The sequence below is a fragment of the Apis laboriosa genome, unplaced genomic scaffold (assembly GCF_014066325.1).
Source record: "Apis laboriosa isolate Shangri-la unplaced genomic scaffold, ASM1406632v1 scaffold27_cov151, whole genome shotgun sequence".
In the NCBI taxonomy this organism is placed as follows: domain Eukaryota; kingdom Metazoa; phylum Arthropoda; class Insecta; order Hymenoptera; family Apidae; genus Apis; species Apis laboriosa.
Genome location: NW_025222633.1, coordinates 433500 through 460915, shown reverse-complemented (window position 1 = coordinate 460915; position 27416 = coordinate 433500). Strand labels below are relative to the sequence as shown.

The 27416-nt window shown below is 26.3% G+C and overlaps 1 protein-coding gene across 3 annotated transcripts; it reads left to right on the top strand.

Moving 5' to 3' along the window:
- The first annotated feature begins 4253 nt into the window (after nucleotides 1-4253).
- On the top strand, nucleotides 4254-26941 carry LOC122714070 (tumor protein D54). Of its 3 annotated transcripts, XM_043935087.1 has the most exons (7): nucleotides 14472-14822; nucleotides 15389-16155; nucleotides 18768-18898; nucleotides 19504-19652; nucleotides 21516-21575; nucleotides 22591-22753; nucleotides 24327-26941. In XM_043935087.1, exons 2-7 carry the CDS (start codon nucleotides 15681-15683, stop codon nucleotides 24453-24455), a joined length of 1107 nt encoding a protein of 368 aa, XP_043791022.1. In that variant the 5' UTR covers nucleotides 14472-14822; nucleotides 15389-15680; the 3' UTR covers nucleotides 24456-26941. The 3 variants fall into 3 exon arrangements, with proteins under 3 accessions (XP_043791024.1, XP_043791022.1, XP_043791023.1); XM_043935089.1 differs by lacking the exons at nucleotides 14472-14822; nucleotides 15389-16155 and adding an exon at nucleotides 4254-4445; XM_043935088.1 differs by lacking the exon at nucleotides 21516-21575 and having other exon boundaries at nucleotides 14478-14822.
- The last annotated feature ends 475 nt before the right edge of the window (nucleotides 26942-27416 follow it).

Here is a 27416-nt window from a genome sequence, read left to right as displayed (position 1 = left end):
TTAAAAATTGATCAACTATAAAAATATTTAAAATAATATTTCCTCATACATACATAGATATAATATTTTTTTTAAAGGTATTAATAAAATAATCAACTTTCTTTGGTATTAATGTAATAATTGTAATAATTGATAATATATACAAATTAATAGAGTAATGATAAGATTATAAAATATAATTTTTCATATTGAAAAACATTGAAAATTCTCAACATTCTCAATATCCTCGAAACTGAATTGTCACATATCACATAAACATACAAAATGCAACATATAAAAATCACTTCTGTTCGATTTCCAGAAGAGCCATTGGGAAATCGAAACTTTCTTTCTTATACACGTTCGTTTTTATGAATTACGCGTAGCCACAAAATCACTTCTGAAACTATTTTTATAACAAAGAAAGAAAGGGATTAAAAATCAAGAACCCCACGATCTTTCTTATATATATATGGTTAGTTTGACTACTAGGTTTCTGTACATACAGCGACTGTACTATATACTTGTATCTAAAGATTAATAATTTAGAAAAATTTTGAGCACGAGGTGAAGAATTTAGTAAATGAGCGGTTGCTTATATATAATAAATTAGCTCAAATAGTTAGTTCAAGTCTTCAAAAAAGCTTTGCAACCACGCATCGAACGAGCAATAAATTAATAATAATCATTGATATTTTTCATATTGTTTATAGCTTTCATCGGATAGTTTACATCTTTTTAGATCACCTGACTCAATTTAGATCTTTCTTTCATAATAATAGCCAATTATACATATATATAAAGATTTCTTTGAAGATTTTATTTATTTTAATTAATATTTATTATTATTATTTATCATTTTTCTATAAAAATTCAAAGAAAGAAATTATAAAATTAAAATTTGCTTGTATGATTTTACTAACTTGTTTGTTAAGAAAATTAAGAAAATGATAAACGAATAAAATCTAATTATAGAATTTTATTTATCTATGACAAATAAGAACTGCAAAGAAACTTGTACTTATACTTATAATTGGCTAAACAATAACCTAGTATTTATAATTTAATTCACTATCTAGTTTAAATAGTTAGATTCAAAGCTTAAGAACAAAATAAATTAGATAATATTTGATACTCAATGGTGCCAATATAAAAATACTACATATTAATTATCCTAAAATTCCTCTGCGTCATAGAGATTCCTTTTCTTGAATGAAATCAATAGGTAACAGCACAATTAATAAGCTATAGTTGGTTGCAATCCTTTCAGCAGTCTATATCATCATCTGGGTCAGTAATGTTTAACAATTATCCATATATAACAAAATAATGAACAACTGAAAGAAATAGATAATGTAATAATTCAGTAAAATTTAAAACTTACCCCAATTTATTATTTCAACAATTTCTTTGTCTTTTACTCTCAGTTTTTCTCTTAATCATTTATATCCATAAAACATCTGAACACTACTGATCCATGATAAAGTCAAAAGGAAAACAAAAAATTTCTTTCTTCAAAAATATAGGGTGTTTATTTGGCCAGTGAAATCAAAAGAATTGTTGAAATAACCGACATTGATCAATCAATGGCAGAACAGAGATATTGGCCTCTCCATCGATAGATCACTGTAAACCAAAATAATATTATTGTTATGTGTTTAAGCTTTCAAATTCATTGATAAGATTTTTAATTACCTTTTGAGAAGGGATTCAGGAAATGAAAAGTTCTTATGCCACCATTATTTGGTCTCCATAGAACTTTTCCATTAGAAGACAATAGGCTGAAGACCCTCATGCACCTAGATTTTAGCTCAGCTTAACGTATAAGTGTCATCCGGCTCGTGTTAGTGACCGCCGTTTAATAACGATTCGTTTACACGAAACTATGTGGACATTTAGGCCAGTACGAGTTTAAAATACGCTTCTGAAATACTGACATCCATCGAATCTTAAAGTTGTGAAATTGTCTAAATGTGTTGCTTTATAGGAAAATCCGTATCACGAGTAAACTTTTGATGAAACATTTGTCATAAAATCAACACTAATCGATAGGTGTACACGTGTATTTCGAAGTATATGTATGTATTTCATGAAACGTTCAATCTAATCACGAATTCATTATATTATTTATCGATTTCGTATATCATGATCGATCATTCTTGTTTATGGATGAAATTGAAGATGATCGCAATATGATTGTAACTTGTTGAGAGAATGGTATATGAGGAAGTTTGTAAATATATTGTTGCTTTGTGCAGAATCTAACTGCTATTAACTATGTCTCAGAATAGAATTTAATATTATCTCTCAGACGGCCAAACCTTGTAATTTATAACCCTCGTTAATGTATATTTCAAACATAGTCTCTATCTAAAATTGTATGGTATTATACAAAAGTGATAACTAAAAGAAATTACTTAAAAAAAAAAAAAAAAAAAAAAAAAAAAGAAGGAACAGGAATAGCCGTTTGAGGGTTAAGAGATTTCTTCATATGATAGTAATTTATTATGCAATTAAAGAACTTTCTGATATAATTTTAGAGTATATAACAAATATATGGTTATCTCTATGTAAAATGGTATTCTATATGTAAATTTAAGTTTGAAACATTGGTACGTATTATTTTATAAAATTAGATATCTATTTTATAAAATAGATATCATTAATATTACGTTGAGAATGTTGAATATTGAAATTTATAATGATAATTAAAACAATTTTTTAATCTTTTTTCCGCAAAGAAAACGATGTACGAACAAGAACAAATGAATTGATAAATATTTAACTAATAATATGTTTAAAAAAGAAGATGTGATATTTATAATAATTAATTTAGAAGTTAATTTTTGATCAAAAGTCAATTGTTCGATCATTGTCATTCAGAAGAAATATTGATCATTATTGATCAACGTCAATAATATATAGTTTTTACATCATAACATGCATATACATGAATTTAGTATCAGTATTATCGCGAAACAAAAAGTGTTATGCATAAATTTTACAGATATGTATCATTGCGTAATAAACATCTTTACGCTTCTACATAACATTTCTAACGATTGTTCTAACCCATTTATCATGAAAGTCATTAAACATTAAGAACAAGAATGATATACTCTTTCAAAAATGCCAATAAGATTTAGAAGAGGTATACCATCAGGCTCACGAGCTGTAGAATATTATTGTATTTATGTTGCATAGGCAAATGTATGTATCTGTACATAGATAAATAGATATTAGAAATAAATGTTGTAAAGAAAGACATACGTTCCTTTCTATTATCACGAAAGCCTAAATATATTCTAGTTTAAATTCAATATTAGAAGCAATATATAATATACAATATACAATAAAATGATATTGCAAGAAAACGAATTGTAGATAAAAACTTAAATTATTGTTTTTTATTCTTATAATTACATTGATATCATTCTTTAGATAATTTTTGTAATTTTTTCATAAATTATATAATTAAAGATTAAAAGAATTAATTTTTCAAGCTTATTTTTAAATATTTTAAAATAACATTATGTTAATAACCAAAAATTTAACAGAAAAGATTTCTTCAAGATATCTAAGTTGCTTCATCAACTTTAATAGAAACAATTTGTGCTGAAACAATCGTGAGTTAGAATGTCTGACAAAGCTCTTAAAAAATGTGGGTGAAGCAGACCCAGATTCCTAGAGAATTAATATGTATTAAGCGGAAACGATATATCACAGTTAGAAATTAAATTAAATGAAAAAATCCATTAATGTTGTCGACTGACGAAACATTTTAAATTTTAGAAAATCATTTTTAACTTGATATGCTGCTCAATTCATTATAAATACTGTTAAAAATGAATTTAAAAAATATTTGTTAAAAGTCATAACATTTACTCTTTAAAATGCTTCAAATTATATATTACAATTCTAAAAACGTGTGAATTCTAACTTTTGACAGATTTAATTTTACAAATTTTATTTCAAATATTGTTTTCATTCAATATAATCTAATATGTTATAAACACAATATATTATACTTTTATTTATTTTTAAAATGTTGTATAAACTCCCACATAGATGTAGAAACTATGTTATTCATTATATGTATACTTCATTCTTATTTCTAATACGATTAGATCAGTATAATAAAATATAGTTTAATATTGCTAAAATGGCGCCATAAATTCAAATTTAAGTCTACGGGCTTGTTAGTTCCACAAAAATCATACGGTGGCGCCACTAGCCGGCTGTTTTCAATATGGCCGCGGTGCCGTTCGTCAGAAGCGATTCGGAAGGAATCGATCTCGGTTCGGTAGCACAGAACACGTCACAGTATCCGTTTCGAAAGTTCTCGCGGAAAAACGTGTGCGTATTATTGTTTCGTTGATTATTTGCGAGTGGTGGATTCGTGTGCGAGCGAGAGGGAGCATCGACGTAAGCGTATCGATTCGACAAAATGAGCAACGTACCAACAGGTGAGATCATTGACGCCACTTTTTTCGATACGCTTCTTATTTTCCTCTGTAAGAATGTATTCCATATTTTCGGCGTGATATATCTCGCGTTCAAAATATATCTCTCGTTTAAAAAACGATAAGTAAATAAATATAACTCTAAGAAGAAGAACATAAATGATATAATTTATTTTTGTTATACATTCTAACCTATTGTTATTTTTTTAAAAGTTTTAAAACCGTTTCTATCGTCCTACTTATCTCGTGAAATTACGTATAATTGATCGTACGATAATCGCAATATCGCATGAAATTTTATTCGCTAATCATGCGATAATGTCGAAAGTAATCCAAGATTTTTTTATATAATATTTATTTACAAGCATTTTATATAATCGGTTTTTTCTTTATATTTATATTGTGTAAAAAATGTTCACAACTTTATAATAAAACGTTAATGGTGCGTTTATATACAAAAACCAATGCAATCTTCAAGCAATTGTTGTCCTAACCTCTCCAATTACACGAGCAAATACATCACACATACGTATATATGCCGGTGTGTTATTCTCATCCTATGGCACACGTTAATCACGTTAACGTGATTAGAATTTGTCCAGGCTTTGTTTTAAAGTCACTCTTTAATGATACGTTCAACCGAAAGTGCATCATTGATTTAAAGGCTCCTTATTTACACATTCGTTATGTAAATGCTTCATTACCTAATACGTGGGAGTCAATGAAAAATTAAAATGAATTAAATATTTACTTAATGTGGCTATGAAACATTCTATCTTCGTATTTTTTATTTACAATTTTTTTTTGTCATGTTAATCGATGTTATACTTTTCATAAATATTATTGAATGAAATATCAGATAACTATAATAATAAAAAATACTATAATTTTCTACGTAACAAGTACATATCCGTAAGTAGCTATAAAAGATAATGATATTTAAGTGATGATAGGTAAAGGTCATTTGCAATATCGTGTATCATACATGTAATAATACTGTTATCGCCGTATAATATTGCTTTTTATCGCGAAAATCATTATCTCGATGATATATAATATATATATATATTATTATATATTATTTTTAATATTGGCACACGTTAGATTTATTTAATTACTGTTCATATGTTTTCAATTTTATTATATTAAAAATTATAGGAATTTTTAAAATTTTTTTTAATTTTTTTTTTGTTATTATTTTAATGTTTATTATTACCATTTTAATTTAAAAATTCGAAAATAAAAATTATCCTATTTTTGTATACAATTTTAAAAATACAGATACATTTGTGATATTTAAATCACATAGTATGAAAAAAAAAAGAAAATTATATTTTTCTTAAGATATAAAAATTAAAATAATAGAATTAAATATGTTAAAATTATTTTTCTTTCATATTTTAAATATTTCATATTTTTCAAATATGAAATATTTTTCAAATATTTCTTATATATATAAATTTTATATATGAGGATATTGAAAGTATAAGGAAAGATATAAAATTTAATAGTAAAGATATATTTTAAAATAAATAAAATAATATTTTTATCATTGGAAAAATATTCCTTTCATAAAGTATATTAATACTTTATTATTGTATAATGTAAGTGAATTATATTAGGGATAATATGAAAATAATAAAGGCAGTAGAATAATACTGTATTACAAAGTATTAGAAGCTCTAAGAATGTTCGTATAAATATAAATATTTTCACGACATTAGATATATTAGTACTAATATTTACTTATTGTTAGAATACTTAATATCTTATTGCAAAGAGTTCTGAAGTTCTTCTATTTCTATTGAAAGTTGCAAAAATATTATAAGGATTGAAAATAGAATATTTAGAAGAAAAACTACGACATTATATTAACTGTATTTAGTGGAAGTATAGTTAAATTATTAGCAGAATTAAAATTATCATATGTATTATGATAAAATCATATAAAAAATATTATAATAATGTGTAATATATTACATAATAAATATTATAATATTATAATTAATTATATTAATAATTGAATATATTTATATATAGGAATATATATTATATTCCTGTATATTATATTATATTTCAATTTTATATAGTATATTTTTGTTATTTAATATGATACAATAGCTGTACGTATATAAATATATGTTACTTATGAAAATTTTCAAGAATTCTATTAAGATAATATTCTAGGTATTATGACATGTTAAGTTTAGAATAAATATTTTATCCTTATCTTTATTCAATATATTAGTGTACATATAACATATAGCATACACTAATTATAAAAGAGCAATTTATAAAAGAGAGCAAATGAGGATTTTTCTGAAAAAAGAATTATACGTTTAAAAAATTTATTTTGAAAAGTGATATTTTAATTCTAGAATATTTTTTTCTCACAATTATTTTTACATCATATCACTTTTCTACTTTATTATATTTAAAATATATTTCACATTTTTTTCAAAAAGAAATTCTCATAATTATGCGAATACGATGGAAATTCAACGTAATACGAATACATACATCGTAATAATATACGTCCGTGTACATAATTCATTCACTTTGCCTAACATTTTCGATTCATTCAACAATCCTCTCAAAAATTAATGAATCGTGCAATTCAAATGACGAACAGTCTCTCAAAAGAAAATTATTTCTGATACAACTGAAAATTCTCTATTTCGTTCATCGTGTCTATTTTCGCGGCCCACGTCAAAGATTAACAAGGCACACTTCTGTGCACGTTTTTATCTTCCATGTCCTAACGGCTCACATCTCCCTACCCCTTTCACATTAACGGCCTCCTTGTTTTCAGTGCAAATATTTCCCGTTCAACGTGCTCATAAACCCGCCGTGAGCGGAAGTATCGCGTCAATTGATTTACGCGAAACGTTCGCTTTTTTTTCCACGAATCAATCGGAAGGAGGATGGTTAACCTTTCCATCCGTTGCTTATCGATGGATATTGCATGAGTCATCTATTTTCTAAAGACAAAGGTCATGATTTTTTTTTTCTTTTTATTATAATTTATAATATAAGATTCCTTACATTTTCTTACATTTTTAATATCCTGATGAGATATTTTTAAAGTCATCTTGAAAACTTAAAGTAACAGGAAGAATACGTATAAGTTGCATAATGGGGCTGTTAATATCCTGCCTAGAATCAAACCTAAGATTCTAGAGAGATAATTTCTTTTTAGTTTTGCTTTTTTTTACGTATTTTCCATATTTTGATAATTGAAATAATTTTATATTTGTGCATTTTAAAATAGAATTCGAATATCTGGGTAATTAAATAATTTAGATTAGATCTAATTTATACTATTTATTATTAATATTATATATAATTATATATAATGATGTTGATATATAATATAATATATATTATATTATATATAATTATTTATTATAATTATATATTATATTATATTATATAGCATTTTACATCTCAAAAATTAGAATTTTTAATCCTTTGGAATCCGTTTAATTATTTTGCATTAAATATAAATAAATATTAAATAACTTATGACAAAAAATGATGTTGTCACAAATATCTGCTTCAAACATAAACATAAAATTTCCTAAAATAAAATCATTTTCCAGGCAGATTAAACCATAATAAAATTTATATGTAATTGGACCTAAAATTTGATAATATTTATCATATAAATATCATTTATAATACACAATGAATTAAAGTTTAAAAATTCATACGTGCATACGTTTTGATATGATGTATCGTCCGATATTTGTCGGAATCATTCTCATATCGTTTCGTGTCTTGAACAGATAATATAAACCAAGCATAATTCATTCGTTCTTCGACAGACAATCCCAAAGAGAAAGTTGTAAAAGCAGCCATGGTGTCGTGTTCGCGGAAATCGCGTCGCGCTGTTCTGGTTGCAACGTAATATTATAACTTCAAAAAAAAAAAAAAAAATGTTTGTATAGTTGCTTCACGAAGAATCGATTTTAAATTAGCTTTTCAATCTCGTTTCATATCGAACAAACGATTCAATTTTTCGTTTAATCACCGTTTGATTATTTCTCATGATTGTTTCTCATATATATATGCTGTGTTCCTATATGGGAAAAAATTTATATAACAATCGCAGTGCTTTATATTTTTGTTATATTCTTGTATATGTTTGTTCAATTTTATAAATACATTTTGTTTCTTAACGAAGGGAATAAAGTTTGTAGATGATAGGATGAAATGAACAGAATAATTGGATTATGGAATTTTTTTTAATCTTATCTGTTTTTCTTTTGATTCTTTCAAAGAAGTTTTATCTTAGGCTATTGATTCAAAATAATGGATTTGTTTCTTTACTTTGGATATCAAAGAAAATTTATATCAAAGAAAATGATATTTAAAAAAGAAAATATTTTATTATTCTTTACTTCTACTACTGTTTCCTCAGAATAAGTTTTCTTACTATCTTCTCAAAAGAATAAAATTATAAATTTTTCTCATACAAAATTACAAATATTTAGAGGCAAAATTCACTGATATATTTTTTTTTAAATTTATAAAGAATCATTTTAATTTTTTTATTTGATTAAATCATGATAAATTTTATTACTCATATTTTCATATATTAACAATCTAACTAATTCAATTTCTTGTTAATTTTATCTCTCCACTCGGTTAATTTAATAATCTGATGAACTTGTTACTCCCATAAATTAATCTCTGAAAAACAGAATGCTTTTATTAACCACTTTTCCTTCTTATGAAATATTACAATATTATAATATATATTACAACATTACGTTATTTGATTATTTTGCGCTTATGATATATAATCTCTTGTCCATAAGCTATCATATAAATCTAAAATGTGTTATCATTTAATTATTTTGTATGATAATTAAATTATTTAATTAAATTGCTTATAAGATAATAAATAATTGATATTTTTGTATTTTTATATTTATTATAATCTCTAGAATCTAAAAATATCTCATGAATTTAATTATTAATATGCTATTAATATTAATATTAATATCCTTTATAAATGAACCATGGAAGAACTAACTATTGATTTTATAAAATATTTTTTTTTTCTTTTTTATTTCTGTTCATTGTATAAATGGTGAAAGTGAAAGTCAACATTCATAAATTCATAATCTACGTTATAGAAAAAATTTTTGTTAAAAATAATTAGTGATTAGCAAATTAAGAATTTAATTATAGTCTACAAACTCCTTCTCAACTTATACTTTGTATAAGAGTTTATTTAATTATCTAGTTTGTTTATTCATTATTAATATTTCACTACAAATAAAAAATACGATAAATTAATTTATAATTAAAAATTAATTTAGTTTATTTATCAATATTCGCATAACTATCTATTGTTTTTAACCATTCATCTTCTATTTTAATATTTTCTTTTCCCTCTAATTTTTTCACTTTAAAATAAAGAAATTTTTAAATGTACTATGTCATTATAAGAAATAAACTCGTTGAAATTTTTTTCAATTTCGACTTTTAAATCAAAATGTAGAAAAATTCAGATTCGGTTTTGCGTGGATGCGCAAATATGTCTGTGCCCATTAGACTGTAAAACAAAAATTCCTAATGCTCGCTCAAAGTTCCGACGCCATTTTAACTCGCGATTTTACTCAATAAAAGTCCTCAACTCGATTAACATCTTCTATTTTCTAATCTTTTATTCATTTAGATATTTGTTATTTTTCTTTTCGAATTATTTTGTAAATAAAATTATATAACGATCGTTCTTTTTTTTTTTTTTTTAATATAAATAAGATAAAATCGAAGTCACGATGCTTCCTCCACTTGTACCGGAAATTAATTAAAGACAAAGGAAACGTTTTGCCAACAACGCGTGTACAACGCTCGTTTAATACCTCACCTTTTGTCTGCTTTTCCCTTGCACGTTCAATAACCATTCCTTTGTCTTGCTAATATTGCTTTTATTGCTTGTCTGGACAACATACGACTTCACGATGAATAAATTACTATATATTACTAATTTCATGCATATAAATTGCATGGCTAAAATTAAAAAAAAAATTTGTTTTCTTAATTAAAGTTGAAATAATTATAATGATTAATTAAATTTTATGCAATTACATTTTAAGTTATCATGCACGGATAGAATTAGAAATAAGAATATTCTAGTTTAAAAATACTAGAAATTCTATTTTAATTATTGAATAATTCCTGTCAATTAATAATTAATTATAAGATAATAATTTTTAAATTCAACTCGCTGTCAATTGTTTCTGTATCCTGCAATTAAATATATCTAAGGAATTTTCGATTATTTAAAAAATATTGATTATCAGAACCTTTTAATTTTACATTTCATAGGTTTATTAAACAATATTTTTGAAAAATTTATGATTTGAATTTAACAAATTAAAGTATTATATTCTCTTCTGTATTCCAAACAATAAGAAAAAGTTAAAATATACAAGGAAAAAAATTTTCCTTTTATTTTTTTTTAATCCACAATTTTCAAATATTAATTCCAGATTCCTGTTTCATTAACAAACATTATGTCATTAACTATGTTAGAAAGTCAACCCATCGTGTAAATCACACTTTGATTTCCACTTTCCTTTATCTTTTCCTCTTTTTTTCACTCCACTTTCACATAAATGGAATCGTCTGAGATTCGATTTAAGCGAAATTTACCTGGAAAACAATTTATTATGAGCAATGTATGTCGATATTTGGCGAAACTTTATAACGTTCAGAAAGTTCACTTACCACCTTATCCAGGATGGCGAGAGCCGTTAGCATCGTGAATACTTAGCACGGCAATTTTATCGATCTTCACCCAAACCAACGTCGGACCTGCCTCTTAATTCCGGAATCGCGTGTTTCGAGAAACTTGAAGGAAGGTCCACGAATTGATCCCTCGATTTCCTAGAAATCACGTGTAATAATTTTATTAAACGTATATCGATAAAATTCTTTTTATTCGTTTTTATTCTCAATCTATAAAAGAAATTATATAAAAATTAACTATTCGAGATCGAAATAGTAAAAATAAAATTGAAATTTAAAAATAATTGAATCACCTTGACGATCGGTGTTGCCACGTATGCGTGATTTTATGAAGTTATCAGCTGACATCACGTAAACGCGATTTTGCTTGGGTAATATATTTTGCGGAAATTTGGTAATTATATGCAGGATAACGTGATCATTTCAAATAATTCATTGTTTGTTCTAAAAAAATTATTTTGTACAAAAATTAAATTGGATATGAAAAAGAATATAATTTTTTAATGCATTTTTATATATGAATAAATAATGGATCTTTTATTTGCAAAAAAAAAATAATAATACCATGTAATATTTACATGAAACATATTTACATGAAATATTTTAATGTTTTTTATAACTTCATTATAGTGCAATAAATAATTACATGACTTATACGGTATATCTTTTACATATGCTTATGATAACTTGTATTTGACTTATGATAATAAAAGAGATAGCAAAGTTATAATGGCATAAAGATTTTTCTTTTTTTCTCATATTATTTGGAATAGATCTAGCTAATTGCCATGTTTATAATAAAATTAATGTAAACTATTTTAGATAGTCATATTATAACTTCAATTCATTCATAATATTGTTATCTATTTTCCTCTGTTAGATCAAGGTTCATCATTGATTAAAATCTTTTGAATGAATCATTCTAATTTTATTGCGTGTTATGTTTAGTTCTTATTTTATTACTTAGTGTTTCTTGAACACGTTGCTGCATTATTATTTCTATGGCATTATTCACATATTTTTTTTTTTCTTCCACTTCACCTTTCTCCTTAAAGAAATTATATCTTGTTTTGATATAGGTTTCTATTTATAGTGATCTCTTTTATTTCCTTGCAATATCTCAAATTTCTAATGAAATGACATAGAACAGTTTCCAATTTTATATATGTCGATACGAAATCAATAGAAAGTTTAATGAAATTGTATTACTTACAGATATTCTTGCTTCAGAATCCTTGACCTTTTGAAATCAAACATTTGGAAACTTATAAAAATTATTATCCATCAATTATTAATAATTGGAAACATATCTTTTATAATTTTCTTTTCTCATTAAAAAAAAACATAATGCACAATTTAAAATAAATATATTTATTACATAATTATTTTAATTATTCAATTAAAATACTTTGTCATATATAGAGCATGAAATTAATTATATCTTCGTCCATGAAGAAAAAAAAAAAAGAATCTGCAAAGATAGATTAAAAAAGAATCAGATTTATTATTCCATTCTAGACTTAATCAAAAATACAGGATTTCAACTGACACGACGTCTCGAGTTTTCTTTTGTGACCCACTTGAATAAGTCACGTTACCGGGGATGGAAAGCTCGATTCGTTCGGGTCATGAGTCGATATCAGCAGCAAAATAATTACAGAATGGCAAAAGAATTTTTTAACTAGCGTATTTTCAAACGATCGGTCATTTCATCCGTGGATTGTTACGACAGCCAGCAGTTAACCTTGAGGTTCCTGTTACCGAGGGAGGGCCGTATTTAGAACTTCATCGAACCGAAAGAAGCGGATGAACCGGTTCCACATAGATTCCGTTCTATCAGCTTTATCCTGTGTTCTCGATATTATTATAAAATACACTTACCCATCATTTATCACGCTTCTCATTTACCTTTTCCGCTATTTTGATAACCGGCACATTCACGATCTTTAAATAGAACTGTATTTACATTATTTAGTGTGTTGCGTGTTCATTCATTGTTAATTCGTTATTAAACATGTGTATGTATTATATTCGATGTGGAAGATTATAATTATTTAATTGTACAAGTGATTTTTGGAAAATTACAGTTTGATTCGTATATCGTACTCTAATTTGGTGCACGCAATTGCTTCATGTAACATCTAATTTTAACATAGAATTTAATAAGAGATGTAGGAGTTTAGGTTGAGAGATTTTCCACGAAAATCTTGCTAAAAATGATGATTGCTAGAAATGATGATTTATTATATTAAGGAAAATATTTTTTCATATTATTTTTTTATCGTAGAATCAATAATATTTTAAAATATAAAAATTATTTAATAATGAATATTCTAGTCAATTTTTGCCTAGTTTCTATAAAATCCAAAACTAATGAAAAAAGTAATTATATAAGCATAGTTGGCTTTCTCTTATTATCTATACTGTCACTTTTACAATAATTTTATATACTTTAAGATATATATATATATAGTTGGTAATATTACTTTTTATTCATATTTTTATACGTTGCAAGTGGAAATTTAATATGCGTCCAGAGTCAACGAACCGTCGAAGATTCCGTTCCATCATCTCCATCCAACGAGATCTTTCGCAAGAACAGGCGTATATTTTTTTCCCAACTTTCAATCTACTTTTTTACCGTCGACAAATCTCCTTTTTTGTCTTTCTCAAAGTGTGCATTGAGCCGATCTATAATCACGGTAAAAAAAACGAGTTATAAAAAAGAAAAAAATTTGTGTTGATATCAGAATATAGTTTTTTTTTTTATAATCTTTCAATAGCAATCGAATTCATACTAAATTACAATATTATTATGTAACGTTAGATGACATAAAACATTATGATCGACTTACCGACCAACAACAAAGTCGGCAACTTTATTTCTTCATGCACGAAACATATATGTAAAAAAAAAAATCAATAACGATCAAAATGTAAAAAAGTAAATCTTATTATACCTTTGGTAAAATGTAATCTCATTAAAATACAAATTCCATGCAAATTTTCGAGAGTAGATTTTTTTTTTTTTATTTATTAAGGATTAAAAGAAGACGGGCACAATGATGGTGGGGACCTTGGGTCCCTTCCCCTTTCACCTTCGCGAAAGAGGAACGAGTAACTGGCCGCGATTTCTTTCCTTCTTGGATACGTGGCTGTACGATAGTGGCGCCATGATTGGTCAAAATCGGAACTTAGGATCTGTTCGCGTCGGGAAAACGAAGCATGATCATGCCAGCTGTGATCGTCGTCTGCACGCGCCGATCGATTCACGTGGTCATTTAGATCGTTCGTGGCCAATACCACTCGTAGATTGTTGATTTCACTTCGTAGAAATATAAATGGCTGAAAGTGCCGATTTCCCGCGGAATATTCATTGTCGTACCTAACTTCAACTTGGTTTGTTTACCCGCGTGACGCGTGACTGGCCACCGTGTCGTTTTGCGAAAGTGAGATCCAGTGATTTCGACGAATGAGTTTTAGTTTTACTTGAAGATCGTTGTGGGAATCATCGTATTTCGTCTAGGACGCATACGTTGTGACATTTGTGGTCGTTTTAGCGTGGAACTGATGCAGTTACGGTAAACGGTTTCTGCGAGAAAACTAGTTTCACCGGTAGGCAAGAAACAAAGACGCGCCAACCAGAGATTTTGTTTAATAACCTGGCGATGTCTGGATCATTTTTGACATATATAAAATATTACATTATATTTCTCTTTACCTTTTTATAATATTCTATTTTATACTTGTTTAATATAAGTATTTAGTATAGTTTCGTCATAATTATAATTTTTTTTATAATAGTTTTTATAATTATAAAAAAATATATTCGTATAAGAAATAGCAATACGTTTTCTAATAATATTTGCAAGTATAATTCTTTTTTTTTTTTATTTTTATATAATCATAATATTGATTCAAAGTATAGATTTATTTACGTAATCTATCTACAAGATTATTAATATGTTTGTGGATATTCTTTTTAGAAGGCAAATAAACAAAAGCATATAAAAATTTCAATTGAGATTCATTTATTAACTTATAAATGGAATGAGATAGCGGTGAAATAGAGATCTGTCTCATTTTATTTGTTTCTTTTTTGGCCTTTAGAATTAATTTTTTTTTTTTAAATATTTTGCCAATGTATTAACACTCTATATTAAGTGTCAAAATTGATCTAGCTATCAACTCCGATGTCTGAAGGTTAACATGACAAGCATTTTATCAACGAATTTATCAACTCCAAAACAATCCGCGGTAAAAAAATATTTCACAATTTCGCAATATCGTAGAAATTGTAACATCAAATTTCAATCAAATGAATTGACAAACAAAGATTATTAATTTCACGTTCACGAATCGACATCTATCTATACAAACATTGATGACAATTAACCTAACAACTTCCTTCACAACAAATTTTAATCGAGATTCTTCGAGCTTCGTAAAAAAAAAGTGATTTATCGCGTTGACATGAAAACCGATATGCCGGACATTAAGCAAGGAGAGGTAAAAATTGAAAATCGCCGCGAACCATCGAAACAAGGTTCGAGATCGAGAGTGTGTCAGGAGCATGATGAACAGGACTGTCTAAGTGAAAATGAACACGAGTTCGAATCGCTGGAATATGAGGAGGATGTATATTATTCGAATTTAACAGCAACTCCGAGTTTCGATGACATTGATGAGCTCAGTGACGACGTGGACGAAATCGTTGTCCATTGTTGGCGGGATTCGAACGGTGATATAGACGAGATCGTGGTGGACGATGCAAATTTGTCGGTGGAGACGCAGTTTTTGACGAATGATGCCGAGGACGGCGCCACTAATCGAGACCAGAAGAAGAAGAAAAAATCAGTTCGAGTAATATTCCAAGATTTTTCGAAACCATACTTGGCCAAAATTAGCAACAGTCAAAATTACAAGAAGTTCCTCGAATTGGTAAAAGGTGCAGCATATAATTTTTGTGAAAATGATAAAATTTGATATTGTATCTTTGATTCGAGTTACTATCGATTCTGCCGATTGTATTGCCGATTGTTGATAAAGTAGTATTTTTGTTTCATTTTTAGTTACAATAGAGTTTTTTTTTTTTTTTTTGGATTATTTAGTATACCAACGTTCTTCATTCCTTCGTTTCGTGTATGCCAATTTTATAGTAGATAATGAAGGATAAATTTATGAATGTTATAATTGCATTATTTATAGAGATATCGATCTCATTTAGATCGTGTTTTAATAGATGGCAGTCACGCGATACGCTCCACAAAATTCCCTAGGTTCAGACTTTTTTCCGCTGATTTGTAATCCCCATATGTTTTAGACGTTCGAAACGAAATGCCATATTTTTTCAAGACAAGTTTAAGCACGTTTTATCTTAATATTTATCGCTTTCGTATGAATCGAAATTTATACGTATAAATGATCGTAAAGTAGAACAGTATTGCAAAATATGAAAGTGAGAAGTATATCAGTATTTCGTAGTATTACTTCCACCGAATACTGGAGCGGCATGCAACGGTATCTGAGAGTAACGTTACATTACCATTTTTGTAAGTAATGACAAGAAATGTATCTTTAGTATTCTATTTAGAGAAAGGATATTACTGTCGCGATAAATTTATCGTGTTCACTTATTCGATCGTAAAAAAAAAATTGTAACACGAAGTCACGTTGCATCCAACTTGTATTCTTTGGGAGGGAAAAAATTTAAAAGTTGTAAATACGACTTTGATAAATTTATTCTTCAACGAAGTAATTAAGTTTAGATTTCTTGAACCTTCGATCGAAATCATTCTCGTGTTCGTAATATCGTTTCGCTTGGTTGAACTCGAGAAAGTTCATGACTTCTACTTACTCTATTAAATCGATGATATTCAGGATGTACGCGCGTTTAGACAGAGATTAGTTTTACAGCGTAGAAGTGTTCGTCCTTAATCGCTCTGGGAGCAAGAAAAAGCAATAATTAACTACGTGCTGTACTTCCTTCCTTTGGTTAAAATAAGTATATGTATTCGATTATCGTTAAGTTATAGTACTGTTCCAAATTTTCTGTTTATGAGTAATCATTTTATCCTTAAATTTATCAGGTGTTCTTTCACTTTCACCTATCGCGTAATTTTTTTTTTTTTTTTTTTTACGTAAAAATGCGGAATTTCTTGATATTAATACAAGTGAAATTTCAGATTTAGTTAATTAAATATTTTTAATTTGGTGTGATAGGAAATAATTTATACTTATTCCACGCAAAGCGGAAGAACTTACGCGAGGATTATTATTAACACATGTTTCTTAAAATTGAAAGGATTCTTTTTTTCAATTTTCAAAGTATAATACAAATTTTGTATTATATAATTTATTATAATTATACAAATTGTATTTTAAAAAACGTAAAAATTTTTCTGAAAAAAAAATGATAAAATTTATGAAAAGGCAATTGTAAAGATATAGAGCAATACTTCGTGTAAAACGATACCAGCATCCGTGATTCGATCGGTTATAAGTAGATGTAATATGATCGATAAAATGACAGTAATCTGTCTTTCGATTGCGATAGTGGGTGTTTTATTGAAATTGTTAATCTGAGCATATTCGTATCGTTCTTGAAGCTTTTAATTTTTGATGCTTGAAAATTTATTGTAATGCATTTCATATTACAGTAAATTAATTTCCTCTACTTTACGATTTTCAATTTATTTTCATTTTGATATTATTATGAACATCATTTTATAGTTTTTAAAATTTTTATCGTCCTAATTTTATGCAGAGTAAATTCACATTATGCATTCATAAAACGTGTTCTAAAATTGTAGGAGACATTCAAATTTTACAACGATGCATTTAGCGTTGAAAGATGAAATTTTAAATGAGACATTACTCGATTATATTCATAAATAAAGAGGAAAAGATATGGAACATATGTGATGGAAAATATATCAAGTTGGTAGTCAGAATCTAAAATTATAATTGCACAAAATTGTATATTTCACGTTTTTGAATTATTTAGAAATTTTAGAAAGAAAGAAAAATATTTTTTTTTTTTTTAAAATATGTTAAATTATAACACAGGAAATTTAATTTTTTACTGCATTCAAATTGCAATTTGTTCTTTAAAAACGAATATAGAATAAAATAATATTAAATTATTAATAGCGGTTTAAAAATTATTAATTATTAATGAAAAATGAAATTTTTAAAATAAAATAAAGTTTTCAAGCAAATAAAACAAGATTTTTTAAGCAATTCAATACAAAAATTTAATTTTGCTTTATTAAAATTAAAAATTTGTTGATAAATTCAAAAAACATTAATAATTAAACTGCTGATTTTTATGTAGCTGAAATATGTTGAAATATTCAATTAATATTTAGAAAATATATTATATAAATTTTTCTTAATTTTAAGGATTAATTAATAAATGATTAAAAATTACCTTTTCTTTACACGATGATATTTCGAGAACCGAAAATCATATTAAGATAAGCGAAAAGATATTTTAAAGACCAAGATTTCGAGTTATTTTAATTCTAAAATAATTTTCAATCATTGACTTTTTTCCAGGAGAAGACGCCAGTCTCCATTCAGCTGGTTACATTTCGCCAACATCAGATAATGTGGTGAACGAATTGCAAGGACTTTCTTTGGAAGAACAAAATCGTCAAAAGGCGGAATGGAGTGCAGAATTAGCCAAAGTACATCTTATTATGCTTTTTCATCCTGTAAAAAATATTGAACAGTTAGAATTGTGAAATATGATTTGAGAGAAATTCAGATTGATCATGAAATATGTTCTATTTATTTTGCTTTGTAAGGATAGTTCTACTTTAAACATATCCAAGATCCTTGCTGTCAAAATAATTATTCATTTGCGAAAGTAGATGGAAAGTGGAGTATTGAAAATTGTGAAAGTAGATTTGTGAAAAGATATAGGCTTAAATCCTAAATCTAAAAATTTAATTTATCAAATAATCAACGATTATAATTGGTTGGAAAGATCTAGAACTTGGATACTTTCATATAATTACTTTATAATAAAATAATTATTTTTTTAATTCATTAGAAACATATTAACTTATAAATTTAATTTTTACTATTGGAAATTCTTTTTACCTTTTTCTTTTATCAATTTTAATTAATATTAATATTACACCATATCAGTTCTCTATTCTGCAAGAATGTTTAAACATTGTAACATAATTTATTAAAAAAAATTTGTTCAATCATTGAAAAATCATTCTTCAAAAAAAATTCAAACACGAACGATTAATTATTTCACTGAAAAAGTCACGTTTCCTAGGTGGAGGAAGAGATTCAAACCCTGAGGCACGTGCTGGCGAACAAGATCAGAGTCTCTCAAGATTTAAAGAGGAAGCTGGGTATCAGCGTTTGGAAGGAGATCACTGATGATATGAATCAAGGGTTGAAAAACGTTAAGGAGAGTCAAGTGTACGTTTTTATTCAATACATACAAAGCACGCACTTTTCTATATATTTTTCACCCATCATCTTGCACGAATGGAGTCTTGGCTGAGTTTTGCTAGCGCTCTTATGCGCAGGGTTTTCAACAGCATGAACGATTTAATTTTTTAATCGTTTCTGTAATATCTTATTTATATCATATTATTTATCGTATTCGTTAATATGAATTTGGAATTATTTAATGCAATCTAAGAATAGTTAATTTATTACTTGAATATCAATATATAATTTATTTAATTAAGAAATTTTGGAATTTATAAATATAAAATATTATATAATACTTTATATATATTATATAATATTTTTGTATTTATATTTTTATATTTTTGTATGATATATCAAAAGAAATATTTAATTATATATCATACATGATCGAGCATCAATAAAAATCTGTTGAATAATTAACAACAAACTTTGAATAATTAACAATAAAAACAAATTAAAATCTTAATATGAATTCAGGAAAATATTTACATTGCAAAGAGTTAATTATTTAATTATACACACAGAAAATCAGAATTAATTAAGGTTAAACTACGAAAATATAACACAAAGAATTAATTATATAATTATATGCAGAATTTTCTATTGAACAAACTTGTTTTCATAACATGCTGTTGAAATGCCCGAGACTCCAAATACAGTTACGAATGCCACACGCGAACAATTGTGCGGTTCAAGCTAGAGCTATAAAAGCTTGTTGCCATTATATAGAGATATCGAGGTTGCTGTAATTGTATTATTATCAGAAAATATGATTATTTGTCTCTTTGTAACAAAACATTCTCAATTTTTGCGCAATGTAAGTAGACGTTCATTAAGAATCTTCAAATCTCTTTTTATTTTCGGCATTGTAAATTATGTTTTTTTAAATGATCCATTGTACAGATATCACGTTTTAAGCCGCGAAAAACGGTACGCATGCACAATACTCACCTTTTTTGTACATTTATATAAAAACTTACAATTTAGAAGTGTGCGGATAGACAGAATTATTGGGTGTCCAAAATTTGATTCGAATTTTTCACCATAAAATTTTTCTGGTATCTTATCAAAACTATATTTAAATAAATTTGAATAAAATGAAAATGGGATATAATTTAAATAGGTAAATAGGTAAATTTGATATCAAAATTTCTCTAATCAATAATTTAAAGGTAATTAAAAAAAAATATTTTCTAAAAAAAAAAATATTAAAAAAAATATTTTCTAAAAAAATATTCTCTAAAAAATTTATTCTATTAAGATTCTTGATTTCAAATTTTAGAAATGTAATTTCTTATGCAGGATAAGTTACACAACAATACCAAGCCATATCTGTTTTTTAGTTAAAACTAAATTACATTTTGTATAATTTTTGTATTTATTTTACCCTCTAAAATCAATCCTTCAAAAATATTCCATGAATATTATATGCCCTATATATGGCCAAATATGATGCATATATATTCAGATATTACTATATTTGAATAAAATTGTACAAATCATCCTGCATGCAATAACTACATGTTCAATCATTTACTATTTTATCTGTGATAAACGGATATAGATAATAAATTAATTAATTCCAAAATATAAAGTATAATAAAAATATAATAGGATAATATTTTTGGAATTTTAAGTCGAATTAACTAAAATTAACTAAAATTTTTGCTCGACCCAAACTTAGCAAGTAATTCGCACACTTCTAAACAATGTTAATTTTTTTTTAATTTCGCGCAAGGTGACGGCTACCGGCCCTCCCAAACCCTTTTCGTTTATTTTCTGCTACTTCTGCTCTTCAGACATGTAGAACACTTTTCTTTGACTTTTGGTTGGGTTCTCATTCAGTTATCAGAACGTCGGCGAGAAACTCGGTCAGATCACCAAGGCAGTCACCGACAACAGTTTGTAAGTACACACATGCAATCGTGTTATCCTTCAGATCCAACATTTCCATCATAATTTCCATCATCGATTAAAATTAAGTTATCCCACGAATAATATTGTCATTTTAGAAGCCACCTAAAATTTAAAAAGAATATTATTATGATCGCAATTTATAATCGAAGATAAATTTGACGTAATTTTGAAAACTATCGTATTAACAAATATTTCTCCAACGTATCATCTATTTTGTTCATGAGAAAAATTTTCTAAAACGGAGACCACGTTAAATTAAAATTCGATATAATATTCCAATTGAAAATAATTTCTGAAAAAAAATATTATAAATTAAACATAAATATTATTTCCCTTTATTAAAATCATACTTCTAAAATGAAATTATTTATAGTATGAAATAAGTTTTTTACATTTTCTTTCTCTTGCGCGCATCTGATAGAAATTTTGGATCATAACATACGTAACATTTCTCGCCAATATAATCTCTTGCACGTTGTCACACATAAAATTCCAAACGCTTAAGGTTCTTAATCGCGTCTTAAAAAAAAAAAAAAAAAAAAAAAGAAAAGAAAGAAAGAAATGTATATAGAGAAGAATTTCAACGGAATAGAATAGTCAATCAAAAGCACGATCGCTAAATTATTACTATAATCAATCCAAATTGTATCCAATCCAAATCCAAATTGTAAAATCAGGGTATATATCGACCTCGAATCACGACGAGGCGTATTTCCTCATTATTTTTGCTTGCGTAAAAAAAAAAAAAAAATAAAAAAAATAAAAAAAATAATAAAGAAGAAGCATAAGCTTTTATATAACTCTGATCTAGCGACGAGCACGGAACGCTTGTGTGATTAATCCGTTATGAGGCTGTGTGTGAGTAAAAATGCATGTTTGTCCATCGGCTTGATTCATTATCGAGTTGCCTAAGGCATCAATGACCACGGACAACATGACCTTGTCTGAAACAGGACAAGTTCCACGTTAAATGAATATTTATCGTTTCTTCGTCCACCCACAGATTCCAGAAGACGGAGTCTGTGTTCAAGACAACAGCTGAGAAGACGACCAGCATTCTTGGCGGCTTCGGCAGTGGATTATCCATGAAGCTTGGCCAGATGCGTAATTCAGACAGTTTTCGTTCATTGGAGGAACGAGTTGGATCTGCCTACGAGAACATGAAGGTGATTAGATAGATGAATCAGATTAAATTTGATTATGGTTTTTTTCTTTTTTTTTTTTTTTTTTGATCTTCAACATAAAAATCAGCATTATCTTATAAGAAATTTTAATTACTTAGTTAGAATCCTGATTTTAATTTAAATTAAAAAAATTGTACCATATACAGTGGTTCGAGAAAGAATTTGAATATTATTTTATAGAAAAATTGATTTAACTTGAATGTTCTGAATATTCTTTTAATTTATTCTTTTAATAAAAGTTTATAGAGTATGTAGAATATAAGTTACACGTGGAGCAGTTCATCAAGAAGAAATCTCTTTATATGCTGGAAATTTACAGCAATTTTATTTTGAAATTTTCATTATTTTATATTTTTTTAAAATATGATTTTATCTAAGAATATTTTTTGGATAATAAATCTGAGTATCTTGTAATTAAAACTTTTGTTTTATATTACACATAAATACATCACATACACATATATACATCACACAATTTATTTTCCAGTAAATTTACCGTTTCTATGAGATTAAGTCTTATAACTTCCAACCACGTTGTCCTATACAACTAATTTAAAATCTGGGTAACTTATTTTGCTAGAAAATTTAAATTAGCAGAATAAAGTTACTCATATATTATATTAAAATCAGATTATATTTATTGCCTTGGATATTAGATCTTGTTTCTTTTTAAAAAAAAATTGAATTCAAAAAAAACTTTGAGTTTATATTAAAAAATTGTTATATTAAAAATATTATAACATTTTTTAACGTAAATGAAGGAATTATTAAGAATATACTATATATAATTTTCAATATAAAGTTAAAATCAGAATTCTTATCAAATTTTATCTTCTCTAAATATATCTTTAAATATTTTTATGAAAGAAACATCTCTTTAAAAATTATTTATTTTACATATAATTTATACACATACCTTATATATTATAATATTATATGAATAGAAAATTTTATATTCAAGAAAACAAATATTTATTAATGCAAATTTTAAAATTAAAGTTGCTTTAAAAAAATAATATATTTATATTTATAAAATTTAAGATTGCAGATATTACTAATTTAATTTACTAATTTAATTATAATAATCTAAAAAAAAATATTCGTCATTAAATATTTTAAATTATAGCATATTCATTTAAAAATAATATTGATCTAACAATCATTCGATAAATTTTCCTCTTCTTACAAAAATTAAATTTAGAATTAATTATAAACTCTATAAAATCAAATTCAACATCGTCGATCGATAACGCAACAAGTTTCTTCATTTCCAATTTTTCAGTTCAATATCCTAACTTCAATTGCTTTTTAAATTTCAAAAAACTTTTGTATCACTTTTTTAAAAAACAAAATATATTTTTATAAAATTCCATAAAATTTTATGAACCGAAAGTTTCATACTCTTCAAGTTTTAACGTGTTATTCTGATAAAAAATTTATTTTTTCTTTGAGATATTGAGATTTCTTAAAAATTTTCTTCTTTAAATTCTATTAAACACGTAATAAAATATTAGATAATTATATAAAATCTAACGAATTTTTCTTTATGTTCTAGACGAAAGTTGTGCCTTCAAGATCTAACTCGATGCAGAGTTTCAACGAGATGCTTCGAGACACCGATTCGTTACGTTCTGCACCAACAGCAACTAGCCCGACCATTCCTGAAGATAAACTTCTGTCTTAGAGTTGGGCCTCTCAAGTCTACATCGATTTCTGCCTCTTCTCTGCGTAACATGCTGATGCGTCGATCCACGATGCCGGTTGTTTCGCCCTATGCTACTCACTATCACTTTCCACCTGCGTATTGCTATGCGATGTCATATAATCGATCATCTATTAAAAAAGAACAAAAAAAAAAAAAAAAAGAAAAGAAAAAAAAAAGAAAAAAAAAATGAAATTGTGGAAAAGAGCAAAAAGAGTTGGCTTCGCGGAACTCGATTAATATGGTACAACTCGGATGATTCGTGTCTTTTGGATGTCTCCTCGTGTGCACAAAATTGTGTAGTAGGACATTGGACGTTGTTGAAATTGATAATTGCAACTTGACACTTCTTTAAAACTCAGTAAGTTGCACAATAAATCTATTGAAACGAAAAATAATTTATGATATATATTTATTTCTTTTTTTTTTTTCTATTAATTCTTTTTGTTCTATTTCTAGTTTTTTTTTTTATATATATAAATTGATTTTTAATGATTATGGAACTTGTGTGTAATTTTATAGACATAAAATCTCGATGATTTTTTGATAAGTTTATTTTTTTTTTTTTTTTTTTTTTTTTTTTTTTTTTTATTTCAAGAGAGGTGCAAGATTTTTTGTATTGATTAATCCATAGAGTTGATTTTTGTACGATGACAAGAGCTTGTATCAGAAATTTGCGTTTCCTCTAACGAAGATCATGTTACTCAAGAAGATGGCAATTAATTTCCTTATTTTATCGAACTTATTTGCACTATGGCGATTTTTTATAACGCATAATATAATATATCGTTGATACGTACCTTAATGTTTCAACCTGTTTTTTGCACCACGAATTTGTGAATGTAGGGCACACACGCTTTGAAGATAGATATTTTACCTCGGTGGCGTTTCCTCCCGGATCTTATACACTGGACCTCGATAATATTAAACATCTGAAATGGTATTACCTCGATGTATTCCTATGACATACGAATTCTGACTATCAATATTCTTCGATAAGACTCGTGCTTCGACAATACTATCTATTTTCGTGTGATAACAAGAGGATCCAATCTTCTTTAACAGTTTTGAATTAGTGCGGTAACATTTTTAGATTATTCCTGGATTAATTTATGCGGGACACAGGTAGCTGCCATTATCTTCTTAAGATTCTTAAATTTATTCTAAATAAAAAAAAAAAATATATATATATATATACTTATCTTCATACGTTATTAAATGTCTTTATAATTATATCATAAAACATTTTATAACTCGTTACATTTAGCTTAAAATGATATCAATCTTTAAAAAATGACATAGCAATTATGATCATGTTTTATTCGAATTGATATCTTTTATCGTTGTAAAAAATTAATTATAAATTCTAACTTGATATTGTTATCCAGTGCAAAATCAAATTCTTCGTCAATATGCTTAAATATATATGTGTATTAACAAGAATTGTTTTCGTTTTGAAGAGTTTATGAAGATTCTATGGATGGTTTAGAAGTAGTAGTCAATGGAAGAACGAGGCTTCCCGTGTTCCGTGATCATTGAGCCTTACAAATGACTTTCAAAAATAATAAATTTAAATAAATAAATAAAAATAAAAGAATCGATTTAAATGCAAATTGACTAGAAAAGCGAAGAATATTTTTTATTACGCTCTAGAATGAAATTAAAATGGCGCGGATGCGCGATGACCAGAGCGCGTTTGTTTAACAGATGTGTTAACTTTAAGGAATCGGATGCAATTATAAATACACGTATAGATACACTGATACAAAGCATTTTCACCATATTTAATTACGTTATCTATCATTGAAACTCGATTTAATCCTTATAAATCATAAATCTGCGCTCATGTCGTCATCGACAGCCTGCTATACATGATCTACTTGTTCATATTGGTGAATAAATAATTATTTTAAAAAAATGCTACATGTGAAGAGCGATTTTTCACCCACTGTATGGAATGTGATTTAAAATGCTTGTTATTATATTAAAGATCTATGTGTGCTTTCTTAATTATATAAAACTTATTCGTACTTAATGGGAATTTAATAATATATTTTTTATGAAAATTTTAAAAGTTTCTATTTTTTTTACTAGTTTTAGTGGGATCTCTTCGATTCCTAATTAATTAGATAAGATTATTCCATGAAAATGTTAATTTGCATTTTGATAACATTCTTTTTTTTTTCTTGTATGTATATTTTGGTATTATATATTAATCATTTTTTAAATCTATGATACAGCATTTCTTCATCTTTACACAATTTATAAAATATATCAGAATTTTGTTTCGTATAATATAATGTATCATTGGAATAATCTTGTTAATATTATTTAAATATATCTGTACTTTGTATGATACTTTAAGATTACCGTCCTAATATAAGAGACAACTTTTTGGAAATTACTCTATCTTCGAGTATTCCAATTTCCTGCTTATAATAAATGGACCACTTTATAGACTATCTTAACAATCATTTTAATTTTTTTATTAAATAACCCTATCTATAATTAAATTTTTAGATCTTTGAAATTTGAGAAAAAGAAACAAATTTTTATCTAGTGAATATTAAATTTTTTAATGTTGCTGCAATGTTATTGCTATTAAAGAAAGAAAATAAAATTATTAAGAAATTATCAAAAAAATATTTATGTTTAAATTGACTAATTATAAAATCTTTTTATTTAAAAAGATAACTTACCTTTAAAATGAGATTAATAATAATATTTAAACTTAATTCTTTAAATATATTTTATTAAAATAAAATTAATCAATAAATTTGATGCATTTTAATATCATGGAGAGAAAATATATGAAGATATATGATGATTTATGGAGGTACATGAAGTACAAATAACGAAGGTGGAAATACAATTATACACGGTGTTAAAAAAAGGAATTGGTCAACTACTTTATTGCCATTCTTCACGTGGTACAAAACATAG